Source organism: Mchenga conophoros, linkage group LG14, assembly GCF_057382185.1.
Source record: "Mchenga conophoros isolate Kocher_MC1m ecotype Shallow Benthic linkage group LG14, M_conophoros_male_GT1.1, whole genome shotgun sequence".
NCBI lineage: Eukaryota > Metazoa > Chordata > Actinopteri > Cichliformes > Cichlidae > Mchenga > Mchenga conophoros.
This window is the reverse complement of record NC_140539.1, coordinates 32,752,999-32,778,895: the sequence shown is the minus strand read 5'-3', so window position 1 is coordinate 32,778,895 and position 25,897 is coordinate 32,752,999. Positions and strand designations below refer to the sequence as shown.

The window sequence follows — 25,897 nt, the reverse complement described above, 5'->3', positions numbered from 1 at the left end:
TCATATGTGTTAACGTTAATGTGACACAGATATGACTGACGACACAAGAAACTGGAAATAATGAAGCCTCTTGGGCCTACTCTATTCTTTGTAAAAGTAAATATGACCATTTCATTCAGCGCTTGCAGTAATTTCGAGGACATAGCAGTCAATTAACAAAAACAAGTTTATTTAAATAGTTTAGCTAAAGCCTCTATAGTAGTTTAAAGGCACGGGAGAGTAAAATGGGTATATAAACTTTCAAAGCCTCTATTTTAATTCCGCATTATTGCCAATATTGAGCTCACACGATGGAACGTTGTATCGTTTCTAGTCAGGAATCCAGACGGACGTTTATTTCAAACGGACCACAACATCTTTCCCAAAGTTGACGTGGAAGTGTTTGTGTACAATGGCTGATACTAAAGTAGAAATTTCAGCTGACAGCTCGACTGCAGCACAAAATGCAAATGCGGCTTCACAGCCGAACAATCCTCTGTCGAGGAAGCTTAATAAGATATTAGAAACCAGACTTGACAACGACAAGGTAAGTCGGAAGACGTTAGCTTCTTGCTTTTTGGCTAACTAGCTGAATGTAGCAACGAAATAAGTCGTGTTTAAATCGGCCGTTCATTATTATTAGAATGATTTTTCGAAGTTAATCTTTCCAGGTGGCAGTTGATCATCTCTGACTCTATCAAAGCTCGGTAATAACATTGGTCAGATCTTTAGCTGTCCAAGACTTAGCTTTTTGCTGCATCCATTCACTCTTGTTATCCCACCACAAAGTGCTTGTTATTTAGCTCAAATAAAAGGAAACATACACTTCAAGTGTGAAAATGCAGGCCACAAAACTATTTCCACATTTTATGTTCATTTTGAGATATGTGGATTTGCCAGCTAAAGCAGCTGATAGCTTGGGACATTACAGTTGTCACAACACTGCAGCTGACAGTAATGGTTTTGTTGCTTTGTACTTCCAGGAGATGCTTGAGGCTCTGAAGGCGCTGTCGGTGTTCTTCACTGAAAACAGTTTACGCACCAGGAGAAATCTTCGCGGGGATATAGAGAGGCGAAGTCTGGCGATCAACGAGGAGTTTGCGCGAATATTTAAAGGAGTAAAAGAGGTGATATGGAGTTTATTATAATTGATGAGCTCTCAAGGCTGTGGGATCATAGCCAGAAAAATGTATAAAATATATATGCAGTAACTGAGGTGGGTTGGGAATTTCCACAATGAGCAAATAAATCTGTTAATTTTTAACTTTATTTTATAAAAACAGTAAATATTAGGACTTTTTATTTCTAAAGAAAACAGTATTTCAGGGAGTGAAATTAGAGAGAGTGATTTATTAAGACTTCTACTACTTCCAAACAATTTATCTGGGCATTCATAGTCTTTTAATACTAGATATTTTGTTCTGACGAAGAATGAGTCATTACTTTTATGTAGTTCTGTGTGCCAATGTCATTTCAAAACTAATTCATTAATGCTTTTAAAGTTGCTTCTGTGGAGAAAAATGCCATCATTCAATCATAGACATCTCTTCCCTTCATTCTAAGCCCTTACTAGCAGGCAATTACAGGTATGTTCATACTTCAAATGCACCAAAAGTAATTTATAGTTAGTTTTTGTTCTCGTACTAAGGAAGCACTGATCCAGTTTTTTCCATTTCTGATACAAGGCTATGGTAGCGCTGAGAAATTAAAAATGCACTGTGACTTAAAAAAATATAACAATGATGATAGTAGTAATAATAATAATAATAATAATAATAATAATAATAATAACCTTGGTTAGACTGAGAGGCTGAGTGCATTAATAAGGTCTTAGAAGCAGGGATAAGCAGGGATCTGTCCATGTAGAGCTTTATATCTTAATAACAGAATTTTAAAGTGGATTCTAAATATCTCTGGAAGCCAGTAAAGGGATCCAAGAATAGGTGTAATATGTGACCACCTCCTACATTTTGTTAGCAGCCTTGCTCCTTGTGTTGTGCCCCAGTTGGAGACGAGTTAATGAGGACCAAGAGATGCACGTGAAAAGTGCATTAGAATAATCAAGGCAGAAGAAAATTAAAGTTAAAGATGATTGAATGACAGTGAAGGATTGATTTTCACAATATTGTGTTACCAGCATCAGGATGAAGGAAGTTTGAAATGTAAAAACACTGCAAGAGCACAGACAACAAATAAAAGCTCACAAAACATGCAACAGAACACACAGACACAATGAGGATGATTTAGAGGAGACAATAACGTGAGAGAACAGCTGCAGTAAACAGCTAACAGCAAATATACATCTACAGTATTATATGACTTATTATTTATTGCCTTTCCTGTTTTTCTCTCTCACAACACTGACAGATCCCCTGCTTATTTTAGGCGTGTCTCAGTAGAGTCTGTTGCATCTTTCAGTTTCTGTCACTTCAGTAGCTTTATGATGTTGTCTTTACTTCATGTTATTATCTCCCTTAAATAACTTCTGTTGCAGTTAAGGGAGCTTTGGTTTTATTCAATTTTTTATTATTTATAAGATTTTTTTTTTTTACTTTTGTTTTTCTTCAGTTGTATATTTTGTGTGCTTTTTCAGCATTTATTCAATTAACGGATGTTTTTACCAGTGGGTTTGACCTCTCAGGCCACAAATACAATACGCTGAGAAGGTACAGTACAATACTGATACCGTGGTATCAAAATCAAGTACTGATCCACTACAGTTGTTGTTTCAATAAACTGCATTACTTATTCTGAGGAGAGAAGAGAACTGGGAATCATTTCATCTTTTGTTTAAAGCAACAGCATATCCTACTGTAGAATAAATGTAAATGTTAAATGTAGAATGTAAATACTTTCAAGAATATAACTTTACAGAGTTGGTATTTGCTGGTAAATGATGAACTGGTAGAAGGAAAAAATGCATTCATGTTATTTTGTAAATTTAGTTGCACAAGTCTCATTTAGGGTAAGTTTAAAGTCGTCACTGCATGTGGCCAAATGGCCATTCATGGTCATCCTGGTTTCTCCGTTCCCTGCTCTTAGTCACACTATGGGTGCATCACCTCACATACACACACAACATGCTGAGTGGAGCTAAGAAAATACAGATGCGGTAAACATAACAAGATTAGGAGTGAGCGTGCCTTGAGGGCAGCCATTCCCCAACTTCAGACCACTGTGGCCCACTTTGATATGTGAAAACTGTCCATGCAGTCAAACTTGTAGTCACATCTCTGAATACCACACAAATTTAATTTAATTATTTGCATGACTTTTGGAGCCAATCCTGAAGAATTTTATTTTATAGTCCCATACAATGATTGGACCAAAAGGACTATAATCTGATTTACCCTTTATCCTATAGAAGTAAGTCAGGTAACATTTGAAAAGGCTCAGCTTTCAAAATTGTGTGTTTCAATCTGTTTAAAGTTATCAAATTGCGTAAGGAAAAAAAATAATTTCAGTTGACTAATTTTTTTATTTTTTATTTTTTTTAATGAGTTGATTGTAACTGATGGGCGCAACTACCATACCTTCACACCCCATCAATAGGCCCTAGCACATACTTGGGGAATTTCTGTATTAGGGAAAGCATGCTGGATGTTGTCAGTTATGTCAACTCATTTGACCACAGTTAACGGTTAAAGCTTTTGCAAACATACAGAGAAAAGCTTTTAGCATCACAGATGTGAAAAGGCTCCAAACTTCTCACCTTTTGATGTGAGCTTCCTCCCTGCTATGTTGGCTCTCCCATTAGAAACTGGTGCACTGCAGCTGATTTGTGGTGCTGTAAACTAAGAACTGAATTAAATGCATTGGCCTTTTAAATCAGCTGTTGTCACAACACCAGATCAAGCATTTTGAGTAAGGATCAGGCTGCTATCCAATCCAAATATCACATTAGTACATTCCTTAATCGAAAGCTGATATCCAAGATCTGTCCTACAGATACTTTATCTCTTTTTATGCAACTCACTAGATCTTGTGCAAAAAGACTAGTTATTGGGCGAGTCACTGATCTAGAGTTCAGAGCCCAGATGACTTGCAGAAATCTAGTGCTCCATCTAATAAAATAAAAATATGCTTACAATTTGGATATTTCTTTATCCAAAACACAAAAATGTGTGGTCTGGACTCTGGACCAGCTTTAGAAATATTCTCACGGCACACTGTAGTACTACTTGTGTTTGGTTTTTGAATGTGATCAGAGGTGCATCAGTGCTGGTGTAACTGATTTCACATGATCTGTAGGAGCTTGAAAGTGTTCACGAGGATGTCCAGGCGATGAGCACATGTTGTGAAGAAATGACCAATAGATTAAAGGTACGTTAATTAGCTCCATATGTTTCAAAATTCTCCCGTAAGTTTAAAAAACATGACCTAGTTTATTCTTATTGGCTTGATGGCGTGTATCAAAAATATGACTAAAGTGATTATAGAGTTTATTTTGGGAATATAGTTATTGTAAACTGTCTTTTAAACATAATCCCTCTTCTACAGGCTGCAAAAGAGCAAACACAGGACCTCATAGTGAAAACCAACAAGCTGCAAGGAGAAAAGTGAGTAAATTTGGATGTGTGTGGAGATCAGCTTGTAACTTGATGTATATTTATGTTTTTAAAAAAGGATACAGGTGAAGAATCAATTGTGAATTGTCCTTAAGAATAAACAAAAGGAAATAGACAGTTCAGTTGGATGCCTATAATTTGTACTTAATGGCTGACTGACAATCTTAATATCTTTTATCACATTAATGGATGGAATAACTTGCGTATACTTAAGTGCACTGATGCACTTAAGTAAAGTTCTGCAGCAGGAAAAAGATTGGTTGACTTTGAAAGTTATTGAACTTTATTTTTATTTTTTACTTTATTGTTATTTGAAAGTTTATTGGACCCAGTTTGTTTGGAAAAATAGATCATGCAGTATAGGATAGCACTTTCTTGTTTTCCCATATTTGCCTCGTACTGTTAGCTGCCAAAGAGGACTTCTCCATTTAACTGGAACATGTTTTAAAAAAATGCAAGTGTAGTAGTAATACTATTCTGATTGTTTACAATATAAGATGGTCAGCAAAAGAGGAGCAGACCATAAAAGGCCATAAAAATAAAACTAATACAGAATCCTACAAATTCAGGCCAGTTATGCTTATTACTTATTTAACACTTACTTTAAATGACTAAAGTAAAAGTTAAAATATCTCTTAATTCAGCTGACTTTACACATAAATGCTTTATAAATCTTTAACACCTCTATACCACCTCTGCAAAAACCAATGTTCTCATTTATTCATTGACACACACCATTGGGGGCAATGAGAATCAAATCTGGACAACTACCATCTGTCTTCCAGCTGTCCTACTTACTCCAGTGTTACAGTTTCGATATCCACAAGTATGTGGGGCTCAGCTTAGTCTTGAGTTGCTTGGTGATTTATACTGCAGTGAATACTACTGCAAGTCATCAAGGTGGGCTCCAGTAGTGGCGTGTGAACAGGTGCAATCCCAGTTTTAGATACAAAGGAAGTACAAGGTTATCACTGAAAGTTGTCTGACCATCACTCATTTAGGTGATAGTGTTACACGTGAACATGAACTGTACTTCTGCATCAGATCTACATTGTAACTTGCACCATAGCCGGAACCCTATTTTAACCCTACGCTGTAACCTTCTGCGACATGCATCTTTCCGAGAAAGATGTCGGGTCGAAAACATAGCAAAGCGACTTGTATGGTGCGGAAGTTTGCGGTGTAGTTATGAAAGGAGTTTCTGGTTACTGTGTAAGTTGGGATAAATATTTCCCACAGAAGTCAAAATCAAGCTTAAATTGTGTGCTTTAGTAAGTCAGCTTTTTAAAGTTCTGGCTGCACTTAAAAACCTTACTGCACAAGACAGTAAGGTGATTTGATGTTACTGATACCTATGATATGTTACTGCATTTTTAACTGTACTTTGAATATAACTGTAAAATAATTAACAGTTAAGATTCAGAAGAACAAGACAATATTAATAATCCTTACAGTCTTCTCTACATGTAAATGTAAGTCTCAAAATCAAGGGTTTGTGGGGGTTTTCCTGTGCACTCTCAGATCTAATTGAAGCCAGACTGTTACTGGAGAGCAGCCGTCAGTACATTCCTGCGTGGGTGTGTGTACATTAAGATTTGCTGACAGCACATATTAACGTCTATCAGATATGCAGATCCAGTACAGCTCATGATACCGAGTCAAACTGTAGACACGCAGTGTATATTGGGTACTCTCTTACAGCTCTTGGAATACTGATGGATATTTTTTGGTTGAAAGCCTTCCAATAATTTTTTATCTAGGTTTCATTAATCTGAATTTGGCCACAAGAGTGCTGGCAGCAATGCAAAAATAAAATGTCCCCCCCTCCCAACATCCTGTTGGCTGATGGCTGACAATTCGGGTGGGGTTCATTAACATTTGTGCCAGATGTGACCTCCACGCTCAGTGACCTTGCCAGTTGACATGGAGGCAGGGGTAGAGATAATGTAGATTCCTGGCAAAAGACATTGCTGACAGCTGTGATGTACTGCGGCAATTCCATGCTCCACTGGCACAGCTTCAGGACCTCCTAGACAAAAAGGTGACATGGGAGCAGTGGCAGCAAGATTGAAGAGGAAGGAGATGAGTTCCGAGACTGAGAGCAATGAAAGACACCGGTGGGGATAAAGCCAACAGTGAGCGTGTGCAGGCAATTTTTTTTTAAAAACAATGTGTCGCTTTGTGCAGTGGGTCCTGTTGAAGGTGAACAGTCAGAGGTTTTACAAGAATGCCCTTCTGAGTGGCCTCTTGCCTTGTCTTCTTCTTTGCGTAGCAGTCCCGTGGGACCTGCTGTCTGTCTGTGTGACATTTTCATTTGCAGAACCGCAATGCCCCCACAACGAGATTGGACAGTTTGTGAACGCTGGGCTATGACCTTGTCTTTAGCAATTTTGTCCCAGAAGAGTTGCCAAGGGAAGTGTGCAGTCAGGCTGTCTTTCTTCACCCACCCACCACTCAGCTCACTGCACCACCCCACTCCAGTCTTCTTGGTCCGATCTATTTCAGGTCACACAACCCTCTGCAGTCCTGAGACACTTCTTCTTTTTTTTTTATGTTTTGTCCTGTTGACACTTATTATAGCAGTGCTGCATTTGCCACACAATCCCCCATGTTTTGCTTACAGGGCAGCTCTACTGAGAGAGTGTAATCGTTTTCAAAGGCCTGCAGATGCTCCAAAATTGTATTTACTTGGCCGAGGAGGCCTATCCTCTACTGTTTGCCGTCTTATCTGCCGGTGGCACTGTGTCATTTGTCAACACTAATGAAATGGAAGGCAACAGCAGATCACTTACAGTGTGCAGAAGCAAAGGTGGGAGCATAGAGCTCCTTTGTTTCGAGCTGGTTCTGTTCAAAGATGCTGTCAGCAAGAGCACATTAGGTTGATATGTTGTGTGCTGTTCCGTAATGAAATGTAATGTTACCCACCTGTACTGCTTTGTGTGATCATTGGGTTAGTGTGACATGTCATGGTGTTGAACAAGTTTAGACGTCTCACAAACAGATGTTTCCGTGTAACCGCATGAGCCAGAGCTGAAGGGTATGAACTGATGGAGCTGTTTACTGAGATGCTCGTAGTTGGCTGCCTACATGGCTAAGATTTACCTGCATTTCCGTTGTGGCAGAAACTCATTTGCCACATTAATTCCGTGAGCATGTGATGAATGATCAAATATGGATCCCTGAGAATAAATGTTCTCAGTACGACGTCGGGGCAGGTCATTAATAAATACAAGAGTGCTGAAACCCCTTAGAGAACAATCAGGGACATCAATAACAACCCGTGTAAAATGACACTTGAGCGTTATTAAGACTCAGCTTGCTGCTAATGAGGACATGGCTGTGAGTATGCCTTTATGCTTTCTGATGTAACTGCATGCTCTCTCTGATCGCTGGCACATGGCTAACAGCTTTGGGAGTGCCAAATTTCTCTGCAATTCTTTGAAATGGCCCCTGATAGATGCTAATGCATAATCGACCTACATGCTTCTGAACTCGTGTGAGACTATTGGACATTTGCTTATTAAGGAGAGGTGTTGCACTAGTTCTTTTCTTTTTTTTATGCATATGCTTATCAGTCATTTTTCAATTTAAGCAATATTGCAATTCTTTTTAAACAAGTCACCTTACATAAGAGCAAATGGAATTGGTAAACGGTGCTCTGCAATCAGGCTGTCAGTTTTTATAAACTTGGTGCCAAGCTCATAGCGCTTGGCACTGTGAGGTAATTAAGAAGGTACTGACAAGGCTGTTTATGAGCTTGAGCAGTGTTATATTGCTTAAACAATTTTCATGCTTGAAGAGACTAAATCAATTGGCCTTATTGGGAAATCTGAGCACACACAGAGACACCAGCAAAGACACAGGCTGTGACTTGTTTTTATCTCGTCACATGACCCAGCTCTAATTCAATTTTGCACGTGTTGGATATTGTTAAGATCAAAGGCAAAATATTGACTTAATTTTCCTTTGAACCACTAACCCATAGTCTCTTGTCATACTTACAGTGTGCTGTTTCCGATTCACTCAAGTACTGTGCCTCTCTCTGGTATTCAGTAATTGCAGTCTTGCGAAGAATGTGTCATGTTCTGACAGCACTGTAGAAAATGATCCTCCTGCTCCACTGTTCCTTTGCTCTTGTTTGGTGTGTAAGAGAGCTCCCACAATCCCCCTCTTTTCACCTTGTACAGCCTCTTTGTTGTGATTTACATCCTGGAGGAACGGGTCTGTCACTCCTGGCTCGGATGTGAGGGGGCATTTCTTATCTTCTAAAGGTGAATCTGATGATGCGGGAGCAAAGTTTTTTTTTGTGCTGCTGCTAACATGTCTGTCAAGTTTGGCGTTTCCACACGGCGAAGACGAATTAAGGATGCGAAACAACGGGGTACGAGTTAGGATGAACCGCATTATGTCGTATTTTATTTAGAATGGGAAGTTGAGTAAATAATAAGTAGTGGTTCACCCATAATAACTGAAAATAAACACGTAAGCTTCATTGTTCCCTTTCAGAAATTGCTAATGATTTTTCTTTTTGTTGTTGTTGTACATCCGTGCGTTTGTCTTTTTATTCCCTCTCTCCCATTGTGAAGATAATAACTCAAGTACCTTAAATGATAGAAATTCCATGTTTATACCACAGTATCTGACTGTAGAACAGATGATCCAATTAGATTTTTGTCAAAGCCTGCTGCATAAATTTGCATATTAGTGATAAAATCGTTTTTCTTCAGACAGCCATTGCTCCTCACCCTAAACGAGTTTACAGATTTTGAATTAACAGTGAGTGTGTTTGTGTGAGGACCAGCATGTTCACATGGAAATGGTTTCTCTCTGTTTAGTTAATGACCTTGTTAGCATAGCTTGTTATTTTGGTGCGATATCAGTGTTTGAGTGTCTCTTGTTTTAATTTGTTATCTCGCAGTAATGTGATGTTTTTTTTCACTTACTCCTGCCAATTTTCATTCCATTTCTCTCCCTTTGCCTTTGGAGTTCAGTGCATTCTCTTCTCGCAGGTACTTCTTATGCAAAACATATAAGTTTGTTCTTTTACTTTACCTAAATATTGTACTGTTAGGTGTTTCTAACAGGCTAAAGAGCTGTTTTGGACAATCCACTAGTGAAAACCTGAAACACAAAAGGCCAGTTTATGTAGGGGGTGCTCTGCTTTATCGCTGAAAAAGTTAAAAAAAAACTAAACTTTTTACAGTCACCACTTACAATTTTGATGTCGACAGGTAGCTGTAATGAAGCCAGCTTTTAAAGTATGCAATCCAAGCGTGCCGTTGGATCTGTTGTGTGCTGCAGCAAAATCTCAATAAAGATTTTGCTTGAGGTCCTACAGTGTGTTTGAGCCTTGGCAAGTTCTACAGAGAAATACTGAATTACTAGTTTCTGTAACAGTTTTACAACCCTTTACTTTCAGCCGGCTGAGCACTAGTAATGGCCATGTGAGACACAACTGTCAGATAATGTTGGGTTCTTCTGTTCTACCCAAATAACCCAGTTATTTACTGATCTTTCTGCACTTTTGCCAAAGAGAGAGACTATAGAGGAGTTGGCTCACACGGGGATGAAGGGAGGACACGTTGCTGTTCCGCTATCCCGTGACAGAGTTCCCCATTTGAACAGGGTGGTTTCCATGGTCACTACTGTGTTAAGACACTTATTGTCACACTGATAGCCATCGCTCTGCAGTCATTGGTGACAAAACCTGGTCGGTATCTGGCTCTGTGCTTTCTTTGTGTCTCTTCTCTTACTCTGATATTCAAGCTGCTTCACATGATGCCTGTGTCCCACCCTGCTTTTACTCTGTTTTCTCTGTTTGTGTGTGTGTGTGTGTGTGTGTGTGTGTGTGAAGAGTGTGATTGCCATCTGCTGCAGGATTTTGATCATTGCACCCTGTTGACAGCTTGCCCCCTTCTTTGTTAAATGAAGGCATATAAGGTAGTTTTTCACACCTTTTTATTTGTGCAGTAAGGAAACACAAGGGGCCGTAACAAAATGCTGTGATAACACTCTTTGATGAAAGACTGAAGAAAACAAATTTTTTTTTCTATGACAAAAATCCACAAGGGTTTTATAGAAAGACATAAAACATCATGATGATAAGCAAATACCCTGCTGAACAGAAACTAAAATAGAAGTGCATCATAAGGATAAGAAAAGGTTTTATTACAGTGCAGCTGTGACAAGTCAAGGAAATGAACAACATTTATCTCTTTCCATTCAGTCAGCGTCTGGAGGTGAGGGCTCAGGTTGCTCAGGCATTCCTCACCAAGTTCCAGCTATCTAATGAGGAGATGGCCACACTGCGAGGGTCTCGAGATGGACCCATTACTGAGGTAAATCTCTACTGTCATGAACAATGAATTAGAAGAAGTGACAAATCTTATGTTTTGCAGGGGAAGGATTAGGAGACTATATTTTATCTTTAATTTTTTTGACTTGTCTTCGGTGATCATCTTTCTACTCGAGGCTATACTACCTGCATACTCCATGAAATCTATAGTAAGATGTGAACAGTACTACAATTTCTTAGCAAGTAAATGTTCAATGCTATATTTTCCATCCCTTTATACATTATATCAAGAACTGAATGCAAATACAAAAAGAAAACTGCTTTATTGATCAAATGCACTTTGTTTTTTACTGAGTACCCAGAATATCAGATTGTTTTTGCAGTTCTGCTAGCATTATTGCTCAGATTACATAATTTGTGTGTTGTTTATTTTGCCAGGATTTCTTCAAAGCTCTCAACCGAGTGAAGCACATCCATGAAGATGTGAAAATCCTCCTGCGAACTAACCAGCAAACTGCAGGGTAAGATCCACATTTCACTGTGTAACTGCCTTTGCCTCCACTTTCACTGAAATAAAAGAATGTCACTTACAGTAATTTAATCTTTGTTATATTCATCTCTATTAAATTTAATAATTTAAGTGGAAGAATTACCAGTAAAGTGTATTCACATCACTGTTATGCTTCTGACATTATGCAGCAAGTCTCGAGTGTTTAATGTGTGGTCTTGGCTTGCATGCTTCTTCTAGGTTAGAGATCATGGAGCAGATGGCAGTGTTACAGGAGACCTCATATGAGCAGCTCTACCGCTGGGCTCAAAGTGAGTGCAGAGTAGAAATACATAAAAGGCATGTGCATGTTCTGAAAAGACAAAGAAAAGTATGATTTTTTTATTGCTTTTGATCATGATGTGTTCTTTTTGGTTTCGCATTTAAACAGAAAACTTTGCTCTTTCAAGTGTGAGTAACTGCGTGTATTGGATACATTTAAGGATACATGTGACTCATATCCTGTCTGTCTTTGCAAAAGAATGCCAGACTACAATATTTTCCACAGCTTAGCCATGTGTTTTGTCACTGATGTCAAATGGATTGGAAATAAACTGTTTAGGTCACAGTAACTTCATTTGTGTCTTCATGAAATTACAAAATGTAGAGCGTCGGCTAAATTATGAGCTGCTCTACGCACGCTTGTTTTGCTGTGGTTTAGACCTGCCAAAAGCCTGAAATACAGAGATTTGTCAAGTAATAGTTTGTTAACTGTGAAGTGACACTAGGTTAGAACGTTGTTTGGTCGTTTTTGAATTATGTATTTTGGGGAAACCTCTTTTTTGTCAGTTGTTTAAGACTGAGAAACAAATTTTACTTGCAGATACAATTGCAGATTTATCTGTGTTTCCAGCTTGAGTTGAGATTGACAACAGTGGATTGTGTGTTTTGCCACAATCTGGAAGCTTGGCTGTGTGCTTGTACTGTGTAAAACACAAGCAGAGTCACCAAATTCAGGGGAAAGAAGAAGAAGAAGGAAAATAGAAAATTTGTTTTCTTCTTCTTCTTTGATTTGCTGTCCCCAGCAGGGTCGCCATGATCCACAACATTTAGCAACAAGGAGTAGAGCATAACTCTCAAGACTTCTGTTGTTAAAATCATCAGATTATGCTCCAGTGGAAGTATTTCTTGTTTTATTTTGTTTCTTTCACCATAGATGAATGCAGGGGACTGACCCAGGAGACGTGTGATATCAGCCCCGTCTTAACTCAAGCCATGGAAGCCTTACAGGACCGACCTGTTCTTTACAAGTAACATATAATCACACACATTAACAGAAGCATGTCTCTGTGTTTGTCTTTCTCTTTGTGTCAGCATGTCTTAAAGTCCTGAACCACAGGATCATATTGTGGCTAAAACATTATTTTGGATTTCATAGTAATAATAGTAAGATAGGCCACAAAATACATCTACAAACTTTCACTACAAATCCATGTTAACTTCAAAATTATGTAGGGTTTTTTTTCACAGTGACTATATTGCACTGTGTTATTGTCTTCTTCTGGCAGTCAGTGGTGAATAGTGAGAACTAAGGGCATTGTTGTCACTGTGGTCTTGGAAAGAGAAGCAAAAAGCGTCTAAGTTATAAAATGACGGCCTGGCACAACCGAATGTTGCCCTCGTGCAGCCTGTAGGACAGGAGAGGGGAGGTCTGCTAAAAGGGAAAAAACAATCCCTCTTATTATAAAAATAGTCTCAAAATAAATAGTCTTAAATATATGTCTGCAAATTTCTGAAAAATCCTCTATAAGTAGTATAAATTCAAAGGTTGTATTTTGAATTTCCAAATCTACATCACTCATAGTTTTTATAAGGAGTATTAAAAAAAAAAAAAAAGGAAATCACTTTCCTTTGCACTCAGTTTTCCTCTCCAAAGTTCATTGTGTGTGTTTTTTAAAGTCAACACAAACAGTATAATGTACTGTGTAAGCAGTCTTTCTTTCTTTCATTGCTGATTGTTATCTGCATCATTCCCCCTGCAGTCTACAGAAATCAGTGTAACATCTTTACCATTTTCTTTCTTATAAGCCAAAGAGAAATAGTCATTAGTCTTGTTTTTTTGTTGTTGTTTTGTTTTGTACAATTACAAATGTTTCCAATTCAGTTCAATTTTATTTATATAAAGCCAAATCATACTAAGAGTTGCTACAAGGCACTTGTAAGGTAAAGACCCTATGATAATACAGAGAAAACCCCCTATAAGCAAGCCCTTGGCCACAGCGGGAAGGAAAAACTTCTATTTAACAGCAGAAGCAGCGAGGGAATCTGAAAAGTAGAGAGGGACTTTTGATTGTAATGGGGGATTTATTCTTCTGTGTCAAATCTATGCTGTTAGTAAGTGTTAACCACAAAACTCTTTCTAACGAAGACATATCCTACACCTTAACCCGATGTGCCCTGCCTGGAAATGCAACTACATGTTCCACTGAGGTAGCCCACAACTATTGCGAATGACCTATTAAGTACTGTCTGTGTATTTCTTGGAACTTTTTTACTCCAGTTATTGAATTTATCAGTGAGAGAATAACAATCATTCAATATAAGGAGTTATAGTCAAAGCCTCAACATAAGTAGAGGCTAAGACAGAGATTTCAGCATATTTGTGGAGGGAGATTGCTGAATGCCAGAATGTGCAAAGAAATATCAAAGCTACAAACTCAAGGGGCAAATATGTTTGCCTCTGCGGAAAAAACCCCCAACACAGAGCGGAGATCCAGGAGGGAAAAAAGTCCCGACCTTCTCTTTGTTTGTATTGTGGCTGACACCAGATTCAAAACACTGGGACGTGACCACGAAGTAATTAACACATAAAACTCCACGCAAAAGCACAAATGCTTTTAACAGTGTTCCCACTTATGTAGGTTATGTTGTAGGCTCTACAAAGATTGACCGCATTAGTCTAAATCCACAGTAAGTCTGTAAATACAACTTGGACACGCATAAATATTGATGCTTTGACTGAAGCAACAGAATGAATGCAGAGGTAATGCTCTGTGTGCTCAAAATTAGCCAAATGCATTCAAATGTATAAAGGTGTGCTACGGGTCAAACATTTTCTAATTGATAAAATTTTCATCGCGTATCAGGCTAATTCATTTTGGTCACTGTCTCGCACAGTTGTGTTATTGAAGCAAATCCACTCAAACCAAAGCTAGGACTTGACACGTTAATTCCAAATTAAACGTGTTAAATTGAAAAGGCTAAGGAACAAAAAAAAATTAATTGCCCAGTGTTTTGGACCATGTGAGTCAATAACATTGAAACATGTTACTCACAGAAAGAGGAAAAGCTTAAGGGCTGAATCAACATGTGTTTTAAACCAGTGAATATCAGTATCTGCAAATAATTTATACCTTCTAGTACAGGAGAAGGTCATTCGTCCTGACAGAGAACAAATATTTGCTCATAGATTTTCCGAGGCATACCGTGAGATTAACAAGACAAGTGAAAGTTTCACACGTTTTTTTTCTTTTTTGCTTTGTTTGTTTTTGTGGCAGACCTCTCCCGTCTGTCCCGCTTTCTCGGAAATGCACCTGTCTCTGCACCCACAAAGTTTCCAAGGTCAAGCTCTGGCTGTGGATGTTGAGGCTTAGAGAGAAGATATGAGAATTTTTGGAATCTTAAGTCAGCGCTATCTTCTGTTTAGTCTGTCACAGAGCCTGACACTGCATGGTCTTCAGAATAACCTTAAACTCTTTCGTTCTGGAAAAGCTCCCTTCATTGTTGACCTTACCGGCTGACCACACTGCAGCCTGCACAACAGTACAGCTGCTTGTTTCACATTACATTTGGTTGTTAATTATTGCTTTGTTTCCTTTTGTTTTGTAAGGTACACTCTGGATGAGTTTGGCACTGCACGCAGGTGTGCCGTTGTTCGAGGTTTTATCGACGCCCTCACCCGTGGTGGGCCAGGAGGAACTCCCCGGCCTATAGAGATGCATTCACATGACCCTTTGAGGTACAACTCCCCTCACACTGTAATTTTACTTTAGGTTCTCAAACTGCATTTAAGAGCTGAATACTGCTTTTTCCTATCTTAAAAAAAGAGCTTATTTTCTTATAAGTATGATCATTTTTAAGTTATCAGGTCTGTGGTAGGTCTTTTATAGTTTAGGGAGTCTTCCCTTTAAGTCAGGAATATCTAAGTCTGCACATCTCAAAAGACACATGGCTGTTTGTCTTTAATTCTTTGATGTTGTTGCATAAATAATAGATCAATTTTTAAAAAATCAGAAGAAAAATTGCAGAATCTTGAACAACTATTACTTATGAAAATTCAGTTTTTGATGATATGATAAGGATAGCTTCTCTAATAAATTGTTCAGTAGAACTTTAATAAACAGACACATACAAGCCTCACACTGTATATCAAGAAATGCTCTACAGTTCTTCAGAAGCACAATCATGCCTTTAAAATATTTAGGCTATAAATATTCTAGAGCATAAATCAATCACAGTTTGTTCCTTACTTCTTCGAATTTGGACTCTTAAAACCCAATTCGGGAAGATATTAAATGTCTATTGAATAACAGGATCTGAGTGTACCCGTGTTTCCTGTTGTACCACACACTCCATCTTCCCCCTTCCTCCTCTGCCCAGGAGCCAAATGGGAGATTTTCTCAGAACACCAGCCATGTTTGGAACACAAAATCACCTCCACTTTATAGGAAGCACCAACAGTTCTGAGAACATCAAGTTCTTTCTCACCTCCTTATGTCCTCGATCACACATTCGCAGTCACACAAACATACACTATAATAATTTAAGCTTAGCTTTCCTGTTTTTTACCATTATGTAACACTAAAATTCACGCTGTGTGTTTTTTGGCTGAGGGGAGTGAAACACGATGGCCCACTGTTGTAGCTGTGACCACAGTATGGAAAGATTAGCCTTGGCTCGGTCCATTGTTGACATGCTGTTTTGTCACCCTTTCAGGTATGTTGGGGATATGCTGGCCTGGCTGCACCAAGCCACTGCCTCAGAGAAAGAGCATCTGGAAGCTCTGCTGAAACAAGTCACTCTGCAAGGTAATGACAAATTATACAATGCACAGTTAAATTCCCATCATCCAGTTCAGGTTTCTGTCCTAAGGCTAATATGGTTGTATGATGCCATTTAAATATAATTCAATATAAGTAAGTCATATAAATCGTCTATTCACTAACTATGTTGTAGTTAAGGAATGATGTATTTTTTCTCAGTTGTATATTTATGAATCCAGTGATTACATATACAGTGATCTCAAATGCTAATGTATTTTTTTATGTCTTTGGGCCTTTTGCTTGCATTAGGCGTGGAGGATAACATGCAGGAAGTGGTTGGACACATTACAGAAGGAGTCTGCAGGCCGCTAAAAGTGAGAAATCACATCAAACTACTGGACGGCTGTTTGTGCATCACTATTTGACTGATTTACTCACTGTTAATGTTCCTCAGGTTCGGATAGAACAAGTCATAGTAGCAGAGCCAGGCGCTGTCCTTCTTTACAAGCTGTCCAACTTGCTCAAGTTCTACCACCACACCATCAGGTATTTAAAGTTTTGGTCCAAATAACTCAGCAGCAACCGCAGAGCTAAAATGAAAGGTTGATTAATCAGCAACAAAAACCTGAAAAACATCAATTTCAATAATGAAATAATCAATGAACTCATTGTATAGAACAAAGAATTCTGTGGCTTTTTCGACTGGTTTTTGCAAACTGTGGAGTTAGTCTCTTTTCTATTTTATTTTCTATTAGTCATTACAGTAACTTTCAGGTTTCACGCCTTTGGTTGGACAAAAGATGCTACTTTAAGCTTTTAAAGTGTGAGATTTCAGGTTTTTTTCTGCTCAAGAATGGCAAACAAAAGGTAATTGATCATGCAAACATACACTGATTGTGGCTGTCTGTTTATCTCTCTATTTGGTCTTTGTCCAGCTCAATCATTGGAACCAGTGTGGCCTCCTTGCTCATCACTATTGAGGAAATGCACTCACTCAGCAAAAAGATGTTCTTCAACAGTCTAAGCCTTCATGCAAGCAGACTCATGGACAAGGTAGCATAATCCACAGTATTGTTTTTCTTCACACATTTGTGGGGAAGTGGCGGTTTAAAAAAAATCACTAGTGCAGACATAATAATAGAGAATACAACACTTGTAGTGTAATTTAGAAAAGGTGTCACCATATTGTCTGTCCAGCAGAGAGCACTCTGTCTTAGTTATGTACCATATGCTCTTGTGTTACACATTTACTATACAAGCAAAAGGTCCCTGGTTCAATCCCATGAGGACACAAAGAGCGTTCCTTTGAGGTAGCTTTTCTAGTAACAGATCTTCGTCAAAAGTTGTAAACTAGTTTGTAAAATACTGTGTTAGAGAGTTTCTAAATAGTCATCACTTTTCTTTTTGTTATAGCTTCAGTTTACTATTTGTCTATGATTATAAGAAATGTCTGGTGAAATGTCAGTATTTATTTCTTTTTTTGTCCCCTAAAAAAGATCATCGGTCTCAAAATGCCAGTATCGGTTAGCCTCTTTACGACATCTTAACTAAAGAAAGAGATAAAAGTTCACAATGTTCTTTCATAAAAATGCTTAAATGACAGTGTAGTGAAGTTTAGTATTGCACCATGTGGACACACTTTGTATATTTCAGCTCTACATCTAAACCCTCAAACACAACAAGGCTATTTCTGAACCACTTATGCTTGTAAACAATTTCGGCCTGCTGGCCGCATCATCAAAATGGCGCTAGCTGCCAAGAAACACCAGACTTGTCACCATTTAGTCAAATTGCCATCCAAATATACCTCAGCACGAGCAGTAGCTCTTCCACATTACATGCTGGCTGTGTCCCGATCGATAGCAGTTACAAGAATTATTGCTGTAGCTTGCTGTTAATCAAATTGAAGGCCCTCAGGGTTTTGGTGTCAATTCCACCTAATGCCAGGAACACAGCTTTCTCATAATTTGCTCTATTAGTTGGACAAAGGTGGCCATGCTCAGTTCTACATTGTGTGTCCAGAGGCCAATAAAATCAAAACCCTCTTCATTAAAAAAAACAGCTCAACCGACTGAGGATCAGTGTGATAGCAGGTTGTAGCATTGTGTGCAGTGTAGTTGGTTGACAACTTGCCTGTGTGGAGGATATATCCTGCACACAACTAACCATTGCGATTGCCATTTTGGTTGTTTTTCTACTTCGCTTACATCTTGTCTTATGGCGCCGTCTGCCTGAGCAGGTGGAGCTACCACCTGCAGACCTGGGACCTACAGCCTCCCTCACTCAGACCCTCACCCTTCTCAGGGAGGTGTTGGCCTCCCACGACTCCTCAGTAGTTCCTCTGGATGCTCGTCAGGCTGACTTTGCTCAGGTAAATACATGTTTTTGGATTTAAAAAAATGTATTCCCTAAACTAACCTCCCTTTATTGTTGTCTATTGTAATATTTGTTTCCATCTATTAATTTAGAAAAGGTGCTATTTAACTCAGTGATTAAGGCTTTGTCTTACTTTTTCTCTCCCAGGTTCTTTCTTGCATATTGGACCCCCTCCTACAGTTGTGTACTGTGTCAGCCAGTAACCTTGGCACAGCTGACATGGCTACATATATGGTCAACTCACTGTATGTCATGAAGACCACATTGGCCCTCTTTGAATTTACAGACAAGAGGCTTGAGATGCTCGAGTTCCAGGTCTGTTCCAGTTGTAAACATACATAAATAATTAGTGAATTAGACATTCTTTTTCTCATTTTACGTAGCTGTATTTGATGAATAAGTAAACACTGTGACTCTAATAACAATGATTAAGAACCATATGCCGGTATGGAACAAGACTTATTGAATCACAAGTCTCTGTTATTCCACATTACTGCATCTGTATTGTTCATTATTAATAGCTGATAATTATTCCCATCCTTTTCATTACAATCCGCAGAGGCCAAATCTTTCACTAAAGAGATCTAATTTGCTGTCTCATAAAAGGGTGTGCATCGTGCATTGTTGTTCACGCTCCAATAGTCCATCTACCCCTTTTATTTTTAGCACTTTTTTTGTGTAATTGAACACCACAAGAGCTCCAGTAGAAGCTTCATTATCAACAGCACAGTGATTCTCTATTAATCACAAGTACCATTTATTCACAATGCACGCTTGGACTTGATTTTGAAGCCACTCTCTCCCACATTTTTCAGATCGAGGCTCACCTGGACACTCTGATCAACGAGCAGGCATCCTACGTGCTGACCAGAGCCGGACTAAGTTATATCTACAACTGTGTCCAGCAGCACAGTGCTGAACAGGTCTCACACAGAGCACTTAAACACATGTTCACATGTGCTCACTTATGAGTTTATAGAACTGGATTTTTTTTCTGTCATTTCTCTTGTTAGACACGCTAATGGTCCTCCTTTTTTTTTCTCTTTTTTTTTAACAGTATACAGACTCCCGCAGTATTGTTTGCACTACCGCTTTGAGACACATTTACAGGCTTTACTACTATTGCTATGGTTACATGACCAGTTTCTTTGTTAGGGCATAATAGCATGTCCATCAGATTTTTCAGATGAAGGCAACAGAGAAGGGCAGGTCTTATCAGCTTGTATTTAAAAATGGGTTCTCCAGTAGTGTCCTGTGCAGATAGGAGCTGATGAGCCTTCCACCCTCTTTATGACACATTTTGCCACTGGACTGACTAAGACCCATAGTTGTGGTTTAGCATGCAAGCTTTGACTCTGGGTCATGTCAGGACATACCACACCCTGCTGCTGCAGTTCAACACAGAGGTCAATCATAAACTGTGATCTTCTGCAGACTATTTCTCTGCCCGGGTGGCCTGTCTTGTTTTTTTTTTTTTGTGGTTGTCTTTTTAAAAAGATTAAATCACGCCTTTTGCACTTGATTCCAGCCCAACTGTTTAACTCCTTAATACTTTGTGTTGTGCTGTATTTTGGTTTTTTTTTATGATGCATTAAATTTCAGAAACAACAAAACAAAACTATGATTTTAAATGAGGCTTTTCACAGAGCTTGTTGCTAGCAGATGACTTTGTAGGTTCATAGTATGTCTGTTAATGTATCCATATCCCTATAAAACGACTCTTTTGCTTTGAACCTTGCACTGCTTTCTATTTGCTGGTTTTAATGTTGGCAATTTAGGCGCTTAAGCTTGACTTAATGTTACCATTCTGGATAATCAGTGGCAGCTAATTGCCTCAAAGGTATCTGCTGTTGTGTGCACACAGTCAGGCATTTATTTACTCAGTGTAGTTAACGTCAGGATTTAGGAAGGGCATTTCTCTTTTTCACAAATCGAGGCGTGCATTTCTGATTTCAGTAATTTTGCAAAGATGAACTACACTGACGAGTATTTTCCTAATTCTGTGTCTTATAGGTCAATTAGAGGTTGGGTACTGATTTAAAATAGTGTCTTTGTAAATTTCAGATTGTAAATCATCTAAACCACATATAATTAAATCAGGAATAGCTCCAACTAACCCGGTTAGGCCTTTTAAAAGGACAAGAAAGGAAGTGTCATGCACTGATGCATATTTACATTTATAGATGCTGAGATAAAGATGACATTTTATCATGATATAGCACTTAGATCATATCGTCTAGCCCTAATGTAAATCATCTTTCCAGCCAGCTCTCTAGGGGTCAGCTCAGCCATGCACAATTACGATTACCTTTTTGTAAGCATTTTAAGTTTTGGCCAGAAGAGCAGGTTATAGCTGCTGCTCAAGACAGCATAGACGGTACACAAAGAAACCTTTTTGGCACTGCATGCAGACATGAATAAATGGAGACCCTCCACTGCCTTACCTTTGTTCAGTTCTTTACATTGTTGCTGCTCGAGCGCTGTAACCTGAAGGTGGATTCTGAACTGACAGTTGCTTTTCTTTTCTTAGGGTGCTCTGTCCCTCCTCCCCGGCATGGACAGCTCTTCTGTGAAGGCGGCAATGGTGAGTTATGCTAAATGTGTTAATAAAGCTAAGGCCCATGCAGATACCTGATTCATGATGCCTGCTGTTACCCTTCGCATGCAAACAGGTCCAGTTTGATCGGTACTTGTCGTCCCCTGACACGCTTGTGATGCCGCAGCTCAACTTCCTGCTAAGTGCAGCCATCAAGTGAGTTTCTGTCCCTAATGTTGATAGGTGTTTCTCTGTTCACACAGAGAACAGCATACATGCAATATTCAGGCCTCAAATTAAATGTTTACCCAAATCACCTGGTGTAATAACAGAGTGGAGAGCGTTGTTCTGACTGAATAAAAATAGAACCGGTGCATCGACCTAATTATGTTCAACATTCATCACTTACTCAGATGTAATATGATCATTACTGCATTCTAAACAAAACACTCGAATAAATTTACAGAGAGTTTGGATACTAAATTGCTGAAGCCACCAACACATCAAGAGCACGGTGGGCAGGACTGGCTGTATTTGTCTTACTGATCAGAAAAAGCACATGCTTTTAGCTCAATGCAGCTGCTACATTGGAGGGCTCTTTCTATGAGTTACGTTTACTGGAAAGTGCAGCAGGCTTGAGGAGCACTCTGTACCTCAGGTTAATGTTCTCTATTAATGGACATGGAGGACTGATGGGCAGGACGCCATTAATTAGCTTCTGGTCCATTTCTCACCCTCGCTCGTTCCCTGAAATCATCCCTCCTCTTTGTCTTTCTCCCGCTCTCCCCGCTATCGCTCACGTCCGCTCCTCTGCTCACCTAAACACATATAAACAGCCGCCTGCACTCTGAAAAATGCTCCTGGAGCCCACAAATAATGGGAATGTGATTTTAGACTCCTGTCGCTTCACTTTTTGTTTTTCTTTCTTAGTGCACTTGGTTTGGAGTGTGTGGTGTTACACTCAGCACTGTGCCACCTCGTTCTCTGCGGGCCAATTAAAAATATGGATTCTCAAGAGCGTGAGTGGGATACAACCAAGGTGCTCCCACTGTGTCCCCGAGTCCTCTCACCAGGCTCTTCAGCCCAGTTGTTCTATCCTCTCTTTCTATTGCACTGCAAATAAAATGGTCACCTAATGTTTCTTGGACAACACTGAAGCAAATCCTGTCTGTAGAGAAAGAAGTCGCAACTAAAATAAAATGTAGTAATGTTCCTTTTATGTTATTGTCCAATTATAATTAGTTCCTCAAAATATATGAAGATAATGTCTTTCACAGTATCGTAAACACCAACATACTAACAAATAGAACAAAATGGCTTTATTATAATACAAGCACAGTTGTCAGAAATTGTTGCCAATTGTTGTTTTGTTTTGTTTGTTTTTTAAGTTGGCTACATTTTAGAGCTTTAGAACTTTAGATGAATAGTGGCGCCAGATCTTAATTGCATAATTATGACGTCTGTAAAATTGGGACAGAAATCGGAGAAAGAGATTAAAAGTCCCTCATGTGAGCGGTATTTTCTTTGCCAAGTCAGTATGTGTTGTTGTGGCAGTCACCTGATTCTTGTGCCTTAATGCTGTAACGTGCGTCCATAGATGGCAGTGTGCACCACACACTGTTGTTCTTTGTTTTGGTACAGTAGTGGCAGCACACATTGGTCACATGAAAAGACACATCTCATTCAAGGCTGACTTTATTCAGCTCTTGATCAGTGATTAATTGCAACATGCCTTCACTTGCCCGATTAAGAAAAGCTTAAAAAGCCAATTTGATACTGCAACATTGACGGTTTGGTTTTCACGAGTTGTATTTGTTTGTGCAGGGAGCAGATTTTCCGCCAGTCGACAGAATTGGTTTGCCGAGCCTACGGGGAGGTTTACACAGCTCTGACCAGCCCAGCTAATGCCTACAACGACCCAGAAAACCTGGTGCCCAGATCCCCTCAGCAGGTTCAGACCTTGCTGTCATGAGAGACACTTTTGTGCCACTTTGTTGATCTCAAATACACCGGGCGAAGCACAGGCCCAGCAAAGGTCAACCCGCAGGGTATTTAAAGAGCCGTGTAAGTTGTATAGTGTAATAACATCAAAGTATATAAAAGTAGGAGTAAAGGTGGGGTACTTTCTGGGAAATGTGGGGTGTGGTCACTGACCTCAGAGAGAGACAGGACCTGTATATAGAGAGCATTATATGTATATGCTGTATGATGTTTTCACTTTCACTGGGGCTTTCTATCTGTTTTCACCCTGTGTGCTCTTTGGGTTCTATAAGTGTATCTATAAAGTATCTGTACTGAAAATATTGAACATTATATTAAACAAAATAAAAAATAATTTAACAGACTTGTCCAATTTGTTTCTTCACTATACTGACAGGGAAAAACTAAACAGCATTGCAAGGGGGAACCTCAGAAACTCCAACAAAGGCCATGTTTATTTCAATCGCAGGTGTGTGAAGTTGTGGGTTTAACACAGAATTTATTTTTTATAGGTGCAGTTGGCTTCCATGCAGTCCTTAATATGAGTTCAGTGAGACTGAATGTAGTTGCTGACCCAACATTTGATCTTGTCATCTTCTTCACACACCCAGAGCAATAATTTGTCTATACATTTACATGTAAACTGGACTGACTTTCAGCCCAAGGTGCAGTATAACTTCACCTCATTTGTAGGCATACACCTCTAAATTAAAGTTACACTATATGGGCAAACGTATTAGGTCACACATCATTGAATTTAATAATGCTTTGGGATTGTTTTTTCTGGAGTTGTCTTGGGTCTTTTAGCTCCAAGGAAATCTTACTGAGACATTTTGGACAATTCTATGCTTTCAATTTTGTGAACAGTTTGGGGAAGGCCCTTTTGTGTTCCAGCACGACTGTGCCCCAGCGGATAAAGGTTCATAAAAGCATGGTTGGATGAGTTTGGTGTTTAAGAACAGACTGGCCCACACAGAACACTAACCTCAAACTCAATGAGCACCTTTGGGATGAACCGGAATGGAGATTTGATGAAAATTCCCATAGACACACTCCATGCAAGCTGCAGTAGCTTTAAAGGTGAACCAACTCCATAAAAATGCGAGTGGGTTTAGAATGAGATGTCATAAAATGTTGTGTAGGTGGCCAATACCTTTCTCAGTATAATGTAGAAATAAAAGGCTTACTGGGTTTTGGTTTGACACAGAGAATATTTAACTTTTTGAACAAAGGATTTCTCTGTTGATAAAACCCAAGGATTAAGGAATACGGTTGGCCAGACTTATGCAAGTGAAAAGAGTTGTCCTTAAGTTAACTTCAGTCTTAGTTATTTATAAACGCATGCACAGCACAGTTGATCTTTGTAGTATTTTTAGTCTCTTGCCACAGTAAACTTCACGGCTGGCGACGTCATATAATATCACATCGCCAAAACGTTGACTCCGCCCAGCAAAAATAATCTCCACAATCGATTGTGCCTGTGGTCTGAGAGGGAGCATTTCATTTCTGCTATCTGACATCAGGGTTCATGGCAACAAGCCTGATCTTGGCAGCACTGCCAGCACTGAGTCCCAGGATTTCCCCAGTCACCGGATGTTACTCAGATATCATTGGCCAGGACATTGAGTACTGGGAATAAATGGAATACCACAAAGTTCAGCATCTGGACAGCGTTTTTAAGTCCTTTTAAATAGCCCAGTTCTCTGTTCCAGTTCAACAGAAAGCTGGGTTCTTGAGTGTTTTTACACAGCAGTCTTTGGCAGAAAGTGCGCTGATGTTTGAGATGCAGGGTTATTGAATAACAAATCGCTGTTTGTGTGTGGCAATACACTGAGTGCTTGCCTTCGCTTACTTACCTGCAGATAAGTTGTATGTGAATATATGTGGGCCTGCACAGTTCAGCATGTGAGAGCTTTGCCCTTCCAAAGGCTGTATTAATGAGAAAGCAGATGTGAGAGCTACAGGGTTCCTACACAGGATAGAAAAGGATGACATTTCGTTTTAGTGATTTCTAGGTCTGGGTAAGCATGGGAAATAAAAGTACTATTGAGAAATATTTGTTTTCAGACCCATTCTCCTGTTCTGTTTTGTAAAATGTAAAATTCAGAATTCCCAAAAATGAAGAGACCATGTAAGCAGGACAATTCATGGCGAGATGTTGTCTGTGAGAAAGCTTGGTGGTGGAGAAAGCAAGGCAAGAGTGGCATAGTTGGTAAAATAGCTCTGGCCCATGTACAGCTGGAGTTGGAAAGATGGCCGTGCTCACTGCAGTTTTTACAGAAAGTGAATTCACAAGGCTCAACAGACACTATTAAATCAACCAGATTTTTAAAACTTTTTTTTTTTATTGTTATTCGTAAGGGCGTAAAAATATGTGTTAAATAATAAGCATTGAATATCAGGTAGTGCAAGCATAGGTGAAAAAATTTGCTGTTTTTACAATTTCCCAGCCTTCTCCGGTTTGGGAGATGGTTGATCTGCATGATCTACACTACCTAGAACTGCAATCGTGTGGCAATAACATACTCACATTTACTTGCATAATAAACCTGAAAGTTTTATTTTATGCTGTGTCCAAAAATCTACAGAGAAATCTGGAAATTTGAGAGTGAAAATGTAATGGAAAGTTGTGTG

General features: G+C 39.1%; 1 protein-coding gene across 2 annotated transcripts; it reads left to right on the top strand.

Moving 5' to 3' along the window:
• The first annotated feature begins 317 nt into the window (after window positions 1-317).
• Window positions 318-23,618, top strand: cog6 (component of oligomeric golgi complex 6). Of its 2 annotated transcripts, none has more exons than XM_085244008.1 (19): window positions 318-526; window positions 963-1,106; window positions 4,231-4,302; window positions 4,480-4,538; window positions 10,774-10,885; window positions 11,281-11,363; window positions 11,591-11,661; window positions 12,546-12,639; window positions 15,219-15,347; window positions 16,325-16,416; window positions 16,681-16,745; window positions 16,826-16,917; window positions 17,307-17,424; window positions 18,611-18,742; window positions 18,895-19,062; window positions 19,563-19,670; window positions 21,278-21,331; window positions 21,420-21,499; window positions 23,108-23,618. In XM_085244008.1, the coding sequence occupies exons 1-19, from the start codon at window positions 392-394 to the stop codon at window positions 23,253-23,255; spliced, it is 1,956 nt and encodes a 651-aa protein (XP_085100134.1). In that variant the 5' UTR covers window positions 318-391; the 3' UTR covers window positions 23,256-23,618. The 2 variants fall into 2 exon arrangements, with proteins under 2 accessions (XP_085100134.1, XP_085100135.1); XM_085244009.1 differs by lacking the exon at window positions 318-526 and adding an exon at window positions 604-686.
• The last annotated feature ends 2,279 nt before the right edge of the window (window positions 23,619-25,897 follow it).

Coding starts and splice junctions, on each gene's coding strand:
- cog6 (XM_085244008.1), top strand. CDS start 392: ATGGCTGATACTAAAGTAGAAATTTCAGCTGACAGCTCGACTGCAGCA. Junction 4,303..4,479: donor AAATGACCAATAGATTAAAG/GTACGTTAATTA, acceptor CCTCTTCTACAG/GCTGCAAAAGAGCAAACACA. Junction 11,364..11,590: donor ACTAACCAGCAAACTGCAGG/GTAAGATCCACA, acceptor TGCTTCTTCTAG/GTTAGAGATCATGGAGCAGA.